We start from the raw sequence: 17,703 nt of genomic DNA, 5'->3' as shown, positions 1-17,703 counted from the left end.
AATTCTGCCTCTTAATTGATGTAATCTTCTTTAGGTCTTATTAAAGTTAAAAAATATTTTTCTCATTAGAATTCTCTTGGTCTGTTATCGAGTGGGTGAGAGAGCCTGTCTTACCTGATCTGCCAATGACTGCGCACTGAAAGAATAACCCAAATTAAAGTCATTTGTTGGACAAGTTTATAGACACATTTCTCCCAGAACACAAAAGCTACTTTCTAAACCTCTTTAAACTCAAAATACATTTATCTTGTACAGTTTCATTTGTAATAATACGTGTATTTAGAAAATAGGATTCATGCAGTCTGAAAACAGAGACTGCAAAAAAAATGTTTGTCATGGAAGATAGAGACTATATCTGGCATATTTTCAAAGCTTCCATTTTTACATGCAACCTGGCTGCAGTAGCTCAGCATGAATAAGAAGCCCCTTACTTGATTAGAAATGCATTAAAATGTTTTTTTTTTTTATCTGGCACACGGTGTATCCAGGGACGTCTTGAAGACGCCTTGACGCCTATTAGTTACAGCCTTCAGGGCAACAAATATACTGCCTTCCAACTATTTTCTGAGCACATTTCTCTCCCGGCAACATGTAGAAAATCAACCTCTGTTGCTACTGTAACAGAATCCTGAACACACAGGCCTCTATTAAGATCATTAAACACGAAACAAGCCTCATTGGGGGATCATTTTGAGCATTTCCAGTAGTTCACAGATACTTGGGTTTCATATTTGGGAAGTGAAATTGACTGATCCAAAAAAGGTCAAATATACAATACAGTTAAATACATTTAGGAATAGGCAATTAACTGAATCATAGATACATTTCCTTTGTAGTGCAATTAATATAACTCACTTTGGGGCACTAAATTGTGGCATATGTTTTAGTAAAAGTAGCTCGCTGATAGAACAGAGGCTAAATAACAAAGACATGCGTGTTCACAGAAGTGCTGTTGAACAGAAGTAGTGGGGTGATTCACTCTAACAAACCCCAGTTTACATCCATTCAAATAAAAAAAGAGCTTGCTCATTATAAAGCACAATAATTTAGAATTTTAATGAAAGGCGGTATATACAACAAAAACTCTAAAAGTAGGATATGCATTTTTCAGTTGTGAAAGACAATAAATAACACATTTCCATAGCAATTACATCTGTGTTTTAATCTAGTATGTTACATCTCAACGCCTTCTTCAGGTGCATGGGTGCGCACACGTGCTGCTGCTGCATTCACATCTTTGCATTGTTTTATTCTGATCAGGGCATGAATTTAAATATGCCCATGGTTTTTCAAATAATTTCTTTCCTGAACTGACATGGAACTGAAACACTTGATCTTAAAGGCACTGCTGTACCCACAGGACACCCAGAGTGCACCACAGGATTCTGGCTGCAGGTTGGAATTAAACAGCCTTTTCTTCCTTCTTCTTCTTCCTCCTTCTCACCCACCTGCTCCTCATCTTCCTCTGCTGCCCTGTCCTCTTTACTCCTCTGACTGCATGCCCATCTGTTTAAGCAGCCGCTGTTCCTTTCGATCTCGCATTCGCTCCTTGAAGTCGTCCAGCTCCTTTCTCTGTCCACAGAAATGACCAGAATTACTCCTGCCCCTCCTTTATGCAGTTACTCAAAGGTCTACTGACATGTTGGAAGACAGCAGAACCGAAATAGTTAATAATGAGGTACTGCACAGAAAAAAAAAAAAAAAAAAAAAATCAATAGCCAGCTCGCTTCTTAGCCATTGATAACTGTTCTGAAAAAGATATGCAACTAGTTAGCTAGGTGTCAAGTGTTTGCTATCATCCTCAGGTGGCACATGCTACCACGGTTAAGTCAGCAGATACATTTACAAATGATGTGATTGGTCACGAATTCTGAGCACTCATAGAATTTGTTTGCAGCATTCTATTTCAAGATGGCAAAGATGAAACAAAGAATTAGGAATGCATTGAGGATGGAGGTCATTCACAATTCTGAAATGTTCCAATTCTCAAACCATGTTTCTTTGAAAATGCAATCTCAGTGATTTTGACCGCAGCATGATTGTTGGACCCAGACGGGCTGGTTTGACAGCTGATGTAACAGCTGATATCCTGGGATTTGCACGCACATCAGTCTCTCGAGTTTATTCAGAATGGTGCAAAAAACAAAAAACATCCAGTGAGCGGCAGGTATGTGGATGGAAATGCCTTGTTGAAAAGAGAGGTCAACGGAGAATGGCCAGACTGGTTCGAGCTGACAGAAAGGCTACGGTGACTCAGATAACCACTCTGTACAATTGTGGTGAGCAGGAAAGCATCTCAGAATGCACAACACGTCGAACCTTAAGGCGGCTACAACAGCAGAAGACCACGTCGGGTTCCACTTCTGTCAGCAAAAATGAACAGAAAGCTGAGGCTGCAGTGGGTACAGGCTCACCAAAACTTGACAGTTGAAGACTGAAAAAATTTTGCCTGGCCAGATGAATCTCAATTTCTGCTGAGGCATATAGATGGCAGGGTCAGAATTTGGTGGCAACAGCAAGAATCCATGGACTCAACCTGCCTTGTGTCAACAGTCCAGGCTGGTGGCGGTGGTGTAATGGTGTGGGGAAATGTTTTCTTGGCACAATGTTGGCCTGTTAATACCAATGAATCATCACTTGAATGCCACAGCCTATTCAAGTATTGTTGCTGACCATGTGTATCCCTTAATGGCCACAATGTACCAATCTTCTAAGGGCTGCTTCCAGCATAATAATGCACCACGTCACAAAGCAAAATGAACATGACAAAGAGTTCAATGTTCTTCAGTGACTGGATCTGAATCCAATAGAACATTTTTGGCATGTGGTAGAACGGGAGATTCGCAGCATGAATGTGCATCTGACAAATCTGCAAAAATTGTGTCATGCATTCATGTCAACATGGTACAGAATCTCATGCCGTGAAGAATTGAGGCTGTTTTGAGAGCAAAGGGAGGCCCTACCCAGTATTAGTTCCTAATAAATTGCTCAGTGAGTATAAATGAGAAAATTCAGAATATATATTTTTTTAATTCACTGTTAAACTAAACTGTTTCAGATCAGATGCTTACCATTCATACTCTTTTATCGACCAAGTTAACATTCACAATTCATCACTTACATGCATCTTCTCATCCGGTGGGTAGATCTCTCTCTGTGGGTTGCATGGGTAAAACAGGTCAAAATATGTGATAAACTGTTTCAGAGGAACCAGAAGTGATTATACACAAGTTATAGAAATTATAATTAATTTCCTCGACGTATGTCTTCTCCAGATGGTCAGACTTGGTCAATGCTATCCAACAGAGACAAGTCAATGTGTGCCACCACTCCTGACACAGACATTTTTAAGCACTGGCCGCTAGAATATTGGGTCCATAATATTTCAACCTTCGAAGACTTTATATTTTACATGGGTCATTCTGTGAGAAATTCAACCAGAGGGGGGGTAACCACTCAAAATTTACTCAAAATTGGAGTGGTAAATATTCTTACACATGCAATAAAGGATATGCAAAATATTAGCCTGATTGAATTTTGTCTTTCTAGAGATATTGGCTCCTAAAATAAAAAAAGGGGGGGGGGGGGTTTGTGTCGATTTTGGAGCATCAGATCTTTGGCATTAAAGGGAGGGAAACCACTGAAAACCTGTACACCTGGCACAATTTCCTGCCTACTTTCAGATTATGATTTCCATAATACTGCTCAGAGTAAACTTTCTGTTCTTCAAAATAGACCTACTTATGTATCCATCCGGCCATCCATTATCTTAACCCGCTTATCCTGAACAGGGTCACAGGGGGGCTGGAGCCTATCCCAGCATACATTGGGCGTAAGGCAGGAATACACCCTGGACAGGTCGCCAGTCCATTGCAGGGCACCTACTTATGTATGTATCCACTAAATAACTGAGTGGATACTCCAATGCCTTGGCATGGTTTTGATCAGTTAAAACAGGACCTCAAATCCACAGTTCCTAATCTGAAAGCAGACAGAAAGTGTGTCAGAGCACACGTTTTCACATTTTCCCTGCTTTAAAGGAGCTTTATCACTTTTTTAACACTTTTTTCAGTCAAGCTTATTTGGATAAAATGCATTGTGTGGGCATTTTTTAAATCACCGTCAGTGTAGCCGTTTCCTAAACGGGGCAAAACTTCTCAAAACAAACACACAACCTGTGTTTCCCAGAAGGTAACGGGCACTTGAACGCAGAGACTGGTTTATGGATGGCCACTCATCCAGGCAATCAAATGACACTCCCAGAAAATAAGGTAACGTTGGCATACAAATGTCACATTACCTAACTTGGCTGTCCTGAGCCAGCCAAGTTAGGTAATGTGACATTTGTATGCCAACGTTACCTTATTTTCTGGGAGTGTCATTTGATTGACTTCGTCGAGTTAAAGGACAAGCTTTTCGATTTTAAAGAAGAATTGCATGAGCAAGATTGCATCACTGCCAATAATAACTTCGATCGAACCCTTGCTACATCCTGCAGTACTTACCAACTTCTTCTGCAGCAAGAGGAGGATTAATTGGAAGAAGTATCCTCAGCCAAGATTTTGATACAGCTTGTTAGCTAGATATTTACTTGCTTAGTTGCCCTTCTGGACCCCTTGTCTCTCGTGTTCACGCAATTCTTCCTCTAAATTTTCAAATCATAGCTGTCGACATCCTATGTCAAGTGAGCTAGCAAAACACAACAGTAGGCTGTCAAAATGATGGCTGATGGCGATTGCTGACGTTGATGGCTGCAGTGGAGCCGTGCCGTAACTCGGCAAAGTCAGAGCTGTCTTCATATCACCCAGGCTAGCCAAGGTAGGTTCCGTGATATCTTTATGCAAACATTACCATATTTTCATTGAAGTGTCATGTCATCGCCTGGATGGCTGGCCGTCCATAAACCGGTCTCTGTGTTCAAGGGTGGAGTTTGAGCGCCTGTTACCTTCTGTGTAACACAGGTTGGAGATTCAAGCCAAATATGTCCAGTGATGTCACTAGACGTGTTTGTTTTGAGTTTTGCCCCATATTTAGGAACCGGCTAGATTAAAAATGCCTACACACATAATTTAAGCATTTAATCCAAATAAGCTCAACTGAAAGAAGTGTGACAGTGCTCCTTTAATGCAAATGGCAAATGGCAGGCATTTATATAGCGCCTTTATCCAAAGCGCTGTACAATTTGATGCTTCTCCATTCACCCATTCATACACACACTCACACACCGACGGCGATTGGCTGCCATGCAAGGCACCGACCAGCTCGTCGGGAGCATTTGGGGGTTAGGTGTCTTGCTCAGGGACACTTCGACACAGCCCGGGCGGGGGATCAAACCGGCAACCCTCCGACTGCCAGACGACTGCTCTTACTGCCTGAGCCATGTCGCCCCCACAATGCCCCCACAATGCCAGTGATATGGCGCTCATCAACCCCAATTCCCACTTTTTGGGTGTTTCTGAGTGACCACTCCAATTTCCCCCCACACCTCTGGTTGACTGTTCACAGAATGACCCACATTACATTAATGGCATTTGACAGATGCAGGAGACAATCCTCCCCTGGAGCACTGCAGGGCCAGGGCCAGGGCCTTGCCCAACTGTGCGGATCTTATTGTGGCTACACCGGGGACCGAACCACCGACCTTGTATGTCCCAGTCATGTACCTTAACCACCACGCTATTCTAACATTTGATATTCTAGCATTCTAGCATCCCTTGAATGGGATGCTAGAAGTTCCAAACAGAGAGGAAGCGGGAAGCTAAACAGGAGAGATGGAGGAAGGAACAGAATGAGAAAGACAGGGAGGGATGGGAAAAGTTTAAATCATTACACTAACCTTCTTTTTCACTACATACTCTTCAAAATAATCTGCTTGATTGGAGATCCAGAACATGGCCACAGGAAAGGACAGGTACAGCATCATCTGAAAAGACAGCATTTCATCAGCATCATCTGAACAGAAACAGAATCATTAAGCACTGGTTTAATATTACACAGACACTGTATGAAGTGCTTATCCAGCATGTGCCACACACACACAAACACACAATTGCAAGGGTACCATAATGTAATGCAAGATACCAGTGTAAGGGTTATTTTCTTAATGGATTCTGAATTGGCAATGTGTGCTAATAATCTTGTAATCTTTATAACCTGTATAGACCATTTTCTGATTTAAGTGTTTACTAGGAGTCTTTCTCTGTCTCTCACACCCCAGCAGACAGACAGCCTTTGAGATTAATGTCTCTGCTTCTCCAAGAAAGGGGGTAGCGAGCACATTCCGGTCTTACAGCAGTCAACAAAGGGGAATCAGAAGACAAAATACTGATAAATGTTTGTGGCCAGCTTCACGTCTTTTTGTTTTTGAAAAGCCGCCCCTTCTGGGCCAGTGTACTGAAAACTATACATAAGTCTTACCATATCTGATTCAAATCAGAGCCGGTAAGCTCTCTCACTTTCTGTTATTTCTTTGCAAATAAATAGGATATAAGTTAAACTCAAGTATAGCTATTGTTGTTTTACTGTGGATCTGTTTCATCAGACGATGCTCACCTGTGATATGTGAAAGGGTCAATTTCCCTAACACCAGTGATAAAGCAGGTCACTGGGAAACAGAATTAAAACCAAATAACTTGCAGTAATACAACATGAATTGGAAAAGTAGCTAACGAACGACCTTCATTGCTGATGCCTTTATTTGAGGTTCTGACTGTTAGTCGATGACGGATCAGGAAAACAGCTCTGATGACTCTTCACTAGTTCACAGCATTTATCGCTTTAAACGGGTCAGGTGAAACTCTCCTTCGTTCGGATAATCTGTTTAGTGAGTTCCCTGTGCTAATATTAATTTGGGAAAAATAATTTAGAGTAATGTGACCACATGCTAACAGCAAGATGTAGTGCGGTCGTATTTGTAAATTCTTCAGCGAGTGAATCATCTCGTCTATCCAGTTATGTTGTTTAAAAGCAATAACTGTCCACCTTGCAATTCGATTTAAGAAGTGACAATATTTATCGACAAACAACGAGATTATATTTTACTCACGCGGAACACTTCCGTCTTTACTCCCATATTGGCGTCAACCTTCACGAGACTTCCGACGTAAGTATTTCGTATTGGATGTCTGATGCTGTGGAATACCCTATCAGTTGCCGAGCACGGCCTTGAGCAGAACACTTTCGTAAAGGGCCAGTGCTTGTTGTTGTCAAAGTGGTCCCAAGAGTAGTCTTCTTCTTGAGGTTTTACGACGTGGCAGTTTGAAAAAACTTTTTGGTGCATTACCGCCACCCACTGGAAAGGAGTGTTGATCAGGATTCTCTTCCCTCATAATAAAAAAAGAAAAGAAAGAAAAGTAATAATAATAATAATAATAATAATAATAATAATAATAATAATACTAAATCCTGTTCAGCAACCCCGTTCTTCTCAAGAATCGAAACACAAGTAAGAAACACCCTGAATCTCCCTGCAATACTTCTGCCAAATCCCATTCTACTCCCTTATCTCTCAACTCTTTAATAATTTTTTCTCTGTCCAAGTTGTACTTATCATTATATGCTCGACTGTTTCTTCTTGAGAGCAGAAATCACATCTCCCACTTTTGTGTTTTTTCATTAACCAAAGGGTCTTGCTTAGGTCGGTATGTCCAAACCTCAATCTTGATATTACAGTCTCCTCTCTTCTACTCCTTCCTGTCTTTCTCATCTTTCCAACTCTTTTTTGGATTTTATAAAAATGGTGTCCTGTCCTTTCATTATCCCATTGATTTTGCCATCTTTTCCTCATTTCATTTTTTATCAAACTCTTAATTTCTGCCTGACTAAAGTTTATCCTCATTTCTATATTATCTCTATTTGTTGCTTTTTTTGCCATATTTATCAGCAACCTCATTGCTTTCTACTCCCACATGTGCTGGTACCCATAAAAAACTAACAATTAACCCCATCCTTTGAATTCTATATAATGTCTGTAATATTTCTAATTCAATGACCTGTCTACATGCCGAATAGTTGTTTCTTATACTTGTTAATGCTGCACTGGAATCTGAGCATATAATTACTTTGAGTGGTCTTACTTCCTCCATCTTTTCTTATATACGATTTAAAATTCTGGCACAACATATAAAACTTCAACCCTATTATTGCTGGTTTTTGATGCATCTGTGTATATTACATCCATATAGGTACATCCATATAGGTACATCCATAATACCTATTTCCTATGTAAGAATTTGCAATACTGTTCAAATCTATTCCTCCTATTTTATCTAAAAGTTCAAACTCAGCCATAATCTCCAGAAAAAACCATGGGGGAAATGCTGGAAAAGGAATGGTTGGACTTATCTTCTTCTCCCTAATCTCTTTTTCTCTTGTTTTTTGATCAATGACCCACCCAAAGCTCTTTATCTTTCTTTCTTTTTTTCCAACAAGGCTTTAGTGTACTCTGAGTTGCATGCTGATTGCTATGACCTTGTAAATTTACCCAATAATTTAAATAAAGTGTTCTTCTTAGATTCAGTGGTGCTTCATCCAGAATGCAGCAGCTCGTCTGGTCTTCAACCTTCCCAAATACTCACACGTCACCCCCCTGCTTACTTCCCTCCACTGGCTGCCTGTCATGGCTCGCATCAAATTCAAAACATTGGTGCTAGCCTTCCAAGCAGTTAAAGGGTCTTCCCCAGCTTATCTGCAAAAAATCATCAGACCCTACACCCCTGCCAGACCTCTTCGTTCAGCCTCCACAGGCCGCTTGGCACCTCCCCCTCTCAGAACCTCCACCTCACGCTCACGACTACTGTCTGTTCTGGCTCCACGGTGGTGGAACGAACTCCCCGTTGAGGTCAGAACTATAGAATCCCTCCCCACCTTCAAGCACAAGCTGAAGACACACCTCTTCAAACAGCACCTCTCCCCATCCCTCCCTACCTCCCTGTGAACCTTAATTGTTGTCTCTGTGACTTGTGTATCAGTATTTTAGTTGGCTAGGTAAGCAGTGTTTGGATAGTTAACTTTGGTGACTTTTGCTCTGTTTGTTTGTTTGTTCAAAAAAAAAAAAAAAAAAAAAAAAAAAAATGGCCCTTGTCCTTATCTTTGTTGTACAGGTAGCAGTTGAAATTGTACTTACCTCTAGGGTCTTTCAGCGAACTTATCCCTGGTTATGGGTATGCACTTTGTTGTACGTCGCTCTGGATAAGAGCGTCTGCCAAATGCCAATAATGTAATGTAATGTAATGTAATGCTTCTCCCATCTCCACTTGGAATACTGCTACTGGGGTTGTTTTAATTGCCCCACAACATAATCTTAATGCCATTGTATTACCTCCAATTTTTTAAAACAAATTGTCTGCTGTAGATCCATATACTACACACCCATAATCAAAACAGATCTGATTAAACTTATATATAGCTGCCATTGCTGTTATTTCTGCACTCTATTCAGTTCCTACTAAATACCTCATCACATTCAATACCTTTTTACATTTGTCAATTATCTTTTGGAGATGGATTGCTCACGTTAGTCTCTCATCAAACCATAAACCTAAAAATGTGAAAAATTTTACTCTTTCTAATTCTTTCCTATATAATCTTAGGTTTAATTGGTTCCCTATCTTCTTCCGTGTAAAGAATAGTGATTTTGTTTTCTTTAATGAAAACTTAAAACCCCACTTTAAAACCCCACTCTTCAACTTTACTAATAGCTTCTTGCACCTTCTTCACTATAAACTCTACATTTCTTCCTCTTTTCCACATTGCACCATCATCAGCATAAATTGACACTCCAATATTTGTATCTATATTTGCAAATACATCATTCATCATAATAGAAAACAGTAAAGGACTAATTATACTTCCTTGTGGAGTACCATTTTCCACAATGTATTTCTTTGAATGACATCTTCCTACTCTAACTTGAATTGCTCTATCTCTTAAGAAATCCTTTATCCACCTGTACATTCTTCCTCCTATTCTTAATTTATCTAACTTTATCAATAATCCTTCTTTCCACAACATATCATACGCCTTTTCCACATCAAAAAAGACTGCTACTACACTCTCTTTATTTATTTGAGCCTTTCTTATTTCATGTTCTAAACAAAGCGTTGGATCCATAATTCCCCTTCCTTTCCTGAACACACTTTGATATTGTGTCATTAAACCTCTTTTTTCTATATAATATGTTAGTCTTTCATTTATCATCTTTTCTATAATTTTACATAGGTGAGATGTCAGGGATATAGGTCTATAATTGTACATATATAGACTATAGGTCTATAATCTATAATAGTGGGGCGACATGGCTCAGGCAGTAAGAGCAATTGTCTGGCAGTCGGAGGGTTGCCGGTTCGATCCCCCGCCCGGGCTGTGTCGAAGTGTCCCTGAGCAAGACACCTAACCCCTAAATGCTCCTGACGAGTTGGTCGGTGCCTTGCATGGCAGGGGGCGACATGGCTCAGGCAGTAAGAGCAATCGTCTGGCAGTCGGCGGGTTGCCGGTTCAATCCCTCACCCGGGCTGTGTCGAAGTGTCCCTGAGCAAGACACCTAACCCCTAAATGCTCCTGACGAGCTGGTCGGTGCCTTGCATGGCAGCTGATCGCCGTCGGTGTGTGAGTGTGTGTATAAATGGGTGAATGAGAAGCATCAATTGTACAGCGCTGTGGATAAAGGCGCTATATAAATGCCAACCATTTACCATTTCTATAATTACTTGGGTTGTTATGATCTTTTCCTGGTTTACAAATAGGTACAATTACTGATTCCTTGGTGGGTAATCTCCCTTCTTTCCACACTTTATTATAAAACTCTAATGGTGATGTTATCCCTGATTTCCTAATTACATAATTAAGCTCCACTTGAGTGAAAAGTGTGTTTATAATCTCGCTCGACTCCTCATTATCTCCCTTTACTCCACTATTCTCTCTAATAATTGTCTCTCTTCCCTTTTTACTTTCGTCATTAATACTGTTTGAGCTGTGTACTTTCACAAATGTCTCAGCAAGTATTTCAGCCATCTCCCCATTAGACACAGCTGATTAGCTCCATTATATAAAACTGGATATTCCTGTTTGCTGTTCGAACTAGAGGCGTGTTTTTCTCCAAGCAACTGCTGAACTTCGCTTCTATTTTTGATACTATATTCTGAAAATAATCATTGGATTACTCTACCGTCAATAAGGTGCTCCAAATTCCCACCGCGTCCTATATCATCCACAAGCTCACGGAATAAATACAGTCAGATAAAACGTAAGTTATTTACGAATTCTAATGGCGCCCATCTCTCACCCTGGCCTTCCCTCTCCTTCTTGGGCTGTCTCCTGTTCTGTGTGCGATATGTTTACTTATTTCTTCTCCGCAGTTATTGATAACTCTACCTGTGATAAGTGTAGGTTAAATGCTAGGCTGACGGAGAAGATTGTTGAATTGGAAACTCGCATCCGTACGAAATTCGAGACAGCGAAAAGTTAATAGAATCCTTCTCGTTTCCAGGTAGTACCCCGGCAGAGCCTTTGCAGCAAGGCGGGTGGATTACAGTTCGGGAACGTAGTTGAAAACTTAAGCCACCAGTGCACCAACAGCCCATTCACGTTTCCAACAGGTTCTCCCCCCTCAGCAACGCACCGGCTGTGAAACCTGTTGAAAAAACTCTGGTAATTGGCGACTCTATTTTAAGAAAAGTGGATTTATCCTCCAAGAGGGCCCACATCACTCCACTGCTAAAAAAGCCTACCCTGGATCCCTCCATCATCCAGAACTACCGCCCGGTATCTCTTCTTCCTTTTCTTTCTAAAACCATAGAACGAGCTGCCTCTACTCAACTTTGTTTTTTCTTTTCTAACAACAACCTGCTAGACCCCCATCAGTCTGGCTTCAGATCGGGCCACTCGACAGAGACTGCATTCCTCTCCATCAGTGAGTCGCTCCATGCTGCACGAGCAGCCTCCCTCTCCTCTGTCCTCATTCTTCTAGATCTCTCTGCTGCCTTCAACACTGTGGATCACTCCATCCTCCTGTCCGGCCTGTCAGCAATGGGCATCTGTGGCACAGCCCTGGACTGGATTGAGTCCTACCTCTCTGGTCGCTCCTTCCAGGTTGCCTGGGCTGGTACGGTATCGACAACTCGGCCCCTTGCCACAGGAGTTCCCCCCCACTTATTTTTTCTCTTTAAACTCGTTCCCTTGGCCCTGTGATCACTGCACATGGGCTATCCTACCACTGCTATGCGGACGATACCCAACTCTTCATCTCATTCCCACCATCTGATACACAGGTTTCTGCCCCTGAGTGACATCCAGAGCTAGATGGACAACCACCATCTAAAGCTCAACCCAGGTAAGACTGAAATGATATTCATCCCTGCTAATACCTCTCCCCATCTGGATCTCTCCATTTTCCTCAGCGATACCACACTCACGCCATCACCCAGTGCAAGGAACCTCTGTGTGGTGATGGACAGCAGACTGTCCCTTTCCGAGAACATTGCGGCGGTGACCCGGTCATGCAGGTTCTTCCAATACAACATACGGAGAATCCGCCCCTTTCTCACCCCCTACTCGACCCAGCTCCTGGTCCAAGCGATGGTTCTGTCCCGCCTGGACTACTGCAATTCCCTCTTGGCTGGCCTCCCAGCATCCGCCATCAGACCCCTCCAACTTATCCAGAATGCAGCAGCTCGTCTGGTCTTCAACCTTCCCAAATAGTCACACGTCACCCCCCTGCTTACTTCCCTCCACTGGCTGCCTGTTATGGCTCGCATCAAATTCAAAACATTGGTGACAAGCAGTTAAGGGGTCTTCCCCAGCTTACCTACAAAAAAATCATCAGACCCTACACCCCTGCCAGAACTCTTCGTTCAGCCTCCACAGGCCGCTTGGCACCTGCCCCTCTCCGAACCTCCACCTCACGCTCACGACTACTGTCTGTTCTGGCTCCACGGTGGTGGAACAAACTCCCCGTTGAGGTCAGAACTGTAGAATCTCTCCCCACCTTCAAGCGCAAACTGAAGACGCACCTCTTCAAGCAGCACCTCTCCCCATCCCTCCCTACCTCCCTGTGAACCTTAATTGTTGTCTTTGTGATTTACTTGTTTCGGTATTTTTAGTTGGCTAGGTAAGCAGTATTTGGATAGTTAAGTTTGGTCACTTTTGTTTTGTTGTTTGTTGTTTGTTTGTTTGTTTAAAAAGGCCCTGGGCCTTATCTTTGTTGTACGGGTAGCAATTGAAATTGTACTTCCCTCTAGGGTCTTTCAGCGCATTTATCCCTGGTTATAGTTATGCACTTTGTTGTACGTCGCTCTGGATAAGAGCGTCTGCCAAATGCCAATAATGTAATGTACCCCATGTGTCTTTGTCTTGTGAATATGTGTTTAAATCTGTAAATAGCACCTCCACTGTTCTTTTGTAAATACACTTTATACCCCAACCAGTCTGGCTTCAAGAGTGGCCACTCCACTGAGACCGCCCTGCTCGCGGTCACTGAGGCACTCCACTCTGCTAAAGCCAAATCCCTCTCCTCTGTCCTCATCTTCCTCAACCTGTCGGCCGCCTTCGATACAGTTAACCATGAGATTCTGCTTTCATCGCTGTCTAGGATGGGTGTCACAGGGTCTGCACTCGCTTGGTTTTCCTCCTACCTCTCTGGTCGCTCCTACCAGGTGACTTGGAGGGTCTCAGTCTCTGACCCTCACCCCCTACAAACTGGAGTCCCGCAGGGCTCAGTTCTTGGGCCTCTCCTATTCTCGCTATACACCATGTCTCTTGGTTCTGTTATCTCTTCCCATGGCTTTTCTTATCACTCTTACGCTGATGACACCCAACTCTTTATTTCCTTCCCCCCCGACACCCAAGTCACCACACGGATCTCTGCCTGCTTGGCTGATATCTCTGCGTGGATGACTTCCCACCACCTGAAGCTCAACCTTGCCAAAACTGAGCTTCTCTGCATCCCTGCTAAGTCCTCTCCGTCAATCGACCTCTCACTGACTGTTGAGGACTTTGTAGTTTCCTCCTCCCGTACGGCAAAGAATCTTGGGGTGACTCTTGATAACTGCCTCACCCTGGCTCAACAGGTATCCTCCACTGCCAGAACCTGCAGGTTCTTTCTGTATAATATACGCCGTATCCGTCATCTCCTGACGGAGAAAGCCACCCAGCTCCTAGTCCAGGCGCTCGTCATTTTCCGCCTGGATTACTGCAACTCCCTCCTAGCCGGTCTCCCAGCATGTGCCATAAGCCCCTCCAGCTGGTCCAGAATGCTGCAGCCCGCTTGATCACCAGTCAGCCCAGGTCGGCTCATGTCACCCCGCTTCTCATTGGCCTCCACTGGCTTCCAATTGCCGCACGCATCTGATTCAAGGTCCTAGTGTTGGCATTTCAGGCTGCTAAGGGGACTGCCCCACCTTACATACAATCCTTGATCACTCCCTACTCCCCAGCTAGACCACTCCGGTCTGCCAGCTCTGGTCACCTTATGGTTCCCTCTCTACGTGCACCTGGCAGTCGAGCTGCACGTTCACGCCTGTTTTCCGTACTGGTTCCTCAATTTATGACACAGAAATAGCAAACATAGCAGTCATGCCTAATAATCCTGTCTTATCAGACCATTATTTAATTACTTTTCAAATCTCACAAGTTTTTCATGTGTCACCAGATCCTACTTTCTACTTTAGCCGTAAGCTTTCCTCCAGGACTGCAAATGCTTTTATTAATGAGCTCACAGACTCGTTTGTGCACTGTGGGGATTTCCTTGGCTCCAGCCAAAATGCATACACAACCAGCATTAACTCAATTGATCAGCTGACTGACAACATAAAAAACATACTTTGCAGAACCCTGGATACTATCTCACCTCTTAAGAAAAGAAAAGTCTCAAGAAGAACACCTACTAGACGAGTTAAGGAAACTTAAAATAAAATATCAAGAACTAATAGATATGAAAATACAATTTCACCTACAAAGACTACGCCTCAATAATTTTGAACATAGTAATAAATCAAGTAAATTCTTAGGCTATCAGTTGAAACAAAACAAAGAAAAAGTATTGACCACCTCAGTTACAGACTCAACTGGAAGACCAACCCATGACCCAGAAGAAATCAATAATATATTTAGGGAATTCTAAAAGAAATTGTACTCATCCAATATCAATCCTTCAAATACAGACATAGAAGAATTTTTGAATACTATCAATTTGCCAAAACTTAATGATGAGCAAAATATAATGCTGGAATTACCGTTATCAATAACAGAGCTCCAGGAGGCCCTCGAACACATGCCCAATGGAAAAGCCCCAGGCCCAGACGGCTTCCCAGCAGAATTCTACAAAACATTCTGGCCTATGCTCGCACCAACCTTCCATAGAATGGTTACCAAAGTTAAAGAAACCTCCAGACTTTCCCCTAACATGAACTGTGCAAATATAAACCTCATCCTTAAGCCAGACAAAGACCCTACACTCCCATCTAGCTACCGCCCAATATCACTCATAAACGCCGACCTGAAAATTATTTGCAAGGCACTGGCAAGTAGAATCGAAAAAGTAACACCTCATTTAATACACCAAGACCAAACTGGATTTATCAAGGGCCGTCAATCTACTAACAACACACGGAGACTAATTGATCTGATAGACCACTGCAACATTAAAAATACAGAAGCCGTAATTGTCTCATTGGATGCAGAAAATGCGTTTGATTGAGTAAACTGGAACTTCCTCTTCAATACCTTACAAAAATTTGGATTCGGTTACAACTTCATAAATTGGATTAAAATACTATACAATTCACCTAGGGCATGTATCAAAACAAATGACCAAACCTCTCCAAACTTCAACCTTGGGAGGGGCACCAGGCCCACTCTCTCCCTCATTATTTGCCTTATTTATTGAGCCACTGGCAGCCGCAATTTGACAGGACGTGAACATTAAAGGGATTCAAACAGCAAACATGAGCCATAAAATTAGCTTATACGCAGATGACGTATTAATTTTTCTCCAAAACGCACACACTTCTCTACCTGCAACATTATCACTCATAGACAAATTCTCATCTATCTCAGACTACTCTATAAATTGGAACAAATCAATAGCCCTTCCTATTGCTCACGACTTCCAGTTCAGCACAGCCATCCCACTAAAATCCGGGAACATCAAATACCTGGGCATCAACATCTCAGACAAACTATCTGATTTAATACGCTTAAATCACGCTCCCCTACTCAAAACAATAGAAGATGACCTCACTCGCTGGAGCTCTCTGCCCACATCACTCATGGGAAGGGTAGCTACAATCAAAATGACAATTCTACCAAAAATCAACTATATTTTCTCAATGATCCCCAATAAACCTCCCAGGGCATGGTTCAAATCATTAGACTCCGCAATGACTAAATTCTTATGGAAATCTAAACCACCCCGGATAAGCATAAAAACATTACAGAAGGCCAAAAATAGGGGTGGACTTGAGCTTCCCAATTTCTATAATTATTTTTTGGCCAATAGACTAAAATATATCGTACAATGGATGACACAAAATCAACAAGATTGTGGCTGGTTGGATATTGAACAATCACTATGTAATGACATCTTAATACAGGATTTACCATTCATCAGTCCCATCATCAAACATCACTGCTGTATCAGCATTAGCTCTTCGCTGACAGCATGGTGGGAACTTCTTAAATTAAACAGGTCCTCATTGGTCCCATGCAGACTCACACCCATCTGGAACAACCCTGACATCCTACAAAATAAAAAAACAATAAACTTTACAACTTGGTATGATAAGGGAATTAGACATCTGGAGCACATTTTTCAAGGTAACCACTTCATACCATCCATCCATCCCATCCATTATCTGAACCCGCTTATCCTGAACAGGGTCGCAGGGGGGCTGGAGCCTATCCCAGCATACATTGGGCGAAAGGCAGGAATACACCCTGGACAGGTCGCCAGTCCATCGCAGGGCACACACACCATTCACTCGCACACTCATACCTACGGGCAATTTAGACTCTCCAATCAGCCTAACCTGCATGTCTTTGGACTGTGGGAGGAAACCGGAGTACCCGGAGGAAACCCACGCAGACACGGGGAGAACATGCAAACTCCACACAGAGAGGCCCCGGCCAACGGGGATTCGAACCCAGGACCTCCTTGCTGTGAGGCGGCAGTGCTACCCACTGCGCCATCCGTGCTGCCTAATTAATGACATCACATAGGGTGGGGGGCTCGGCGGGGTACCCCTCCCTGGCCTCCGGGCGTGGGCTCCTTGTGGGCTTGTCGGCTGGGGCCTGGGGCGCTTGTCCCCGGGGGGCCGCGTGTCTGGGGGTGGCGTGGGGGGGGGGGTCGGTGGCCATGGGGGCGCTCTCCCCGCGGGGTCGGGCGTGTGGCCGCCTGGGGGTGGGGGCCCCGGGACCCGGCCGGGGTGTGCGCGGGGGGCCCGATGCTTGGGGGCCACTGGTTGGCGGGGCCAGCCGCGCACTGTCGCGCCCTTCACATCCACCAATGTTCCACAGGAAGTGACAAACCTGCTCACGCCCACTTACATGCGCGTACACACATACCACTTTAATGAATATTTGGTTCATCTTGATGCTAACCTCACCTCTTGTTACAGCCAGCCAAGTCTTTAGTGTTGTTGTTGTCTTTGTACTGTCTTGAATGTATGTCTTGTTATGTTTTGTGTCTCTCCCCATCACTTGTGTCCCCCC

At 43.2% G+C, this 17,703-nt stretch overlaps 1 protein-coding gene across 1 annotated transcript; it reads right to left on the bottom strand.

The window, feature by feature from the left end:
* Positions 1-1,029: 1,029 nt before the first annotated feature.
* LOC133114661 (protein PET100 homolog, mitochondrial) lies at positions 1,030-7,227 on the bottom strand. Its single transcript, XM_061224218.1, has 4 exons — positions 7,046-7,227; positions 5,837-5,923; positions 3,122-3,154; positions 1,030-1,572 (listed from the first exon to the last, which is right to left on the bottom strand). Exons 1-4 carry the CDS (start codon positions 7,070-7,072, stop codon positions 1,483-1,485), a joined length of 237 nt encoding a protein of 78 aa, XP_061080202.1. The 5' UTR covers positions 7,073-7,227; the 3' UTR covers positions 1,030-1,482.
* Between the last annotated feature and the right edge of the window lie 10,476 nt (positions 7,228-17,703).

Source organism: Conger conger, chromosome 16 (genome assembly GCF_963514075.1).
Source record: "Conger conger chromosome 16, fConCon1.1, whole genome shotgun sequence".
Lineage (NCBI taxonomy): Eukaryota > Metazoa > Chordata > Actinopteri > Anguilliformes > Congridae > Conger > Conger conger.
This window is presented reverse-complemented; position numbering and strand designations above follow the sequence as displayed.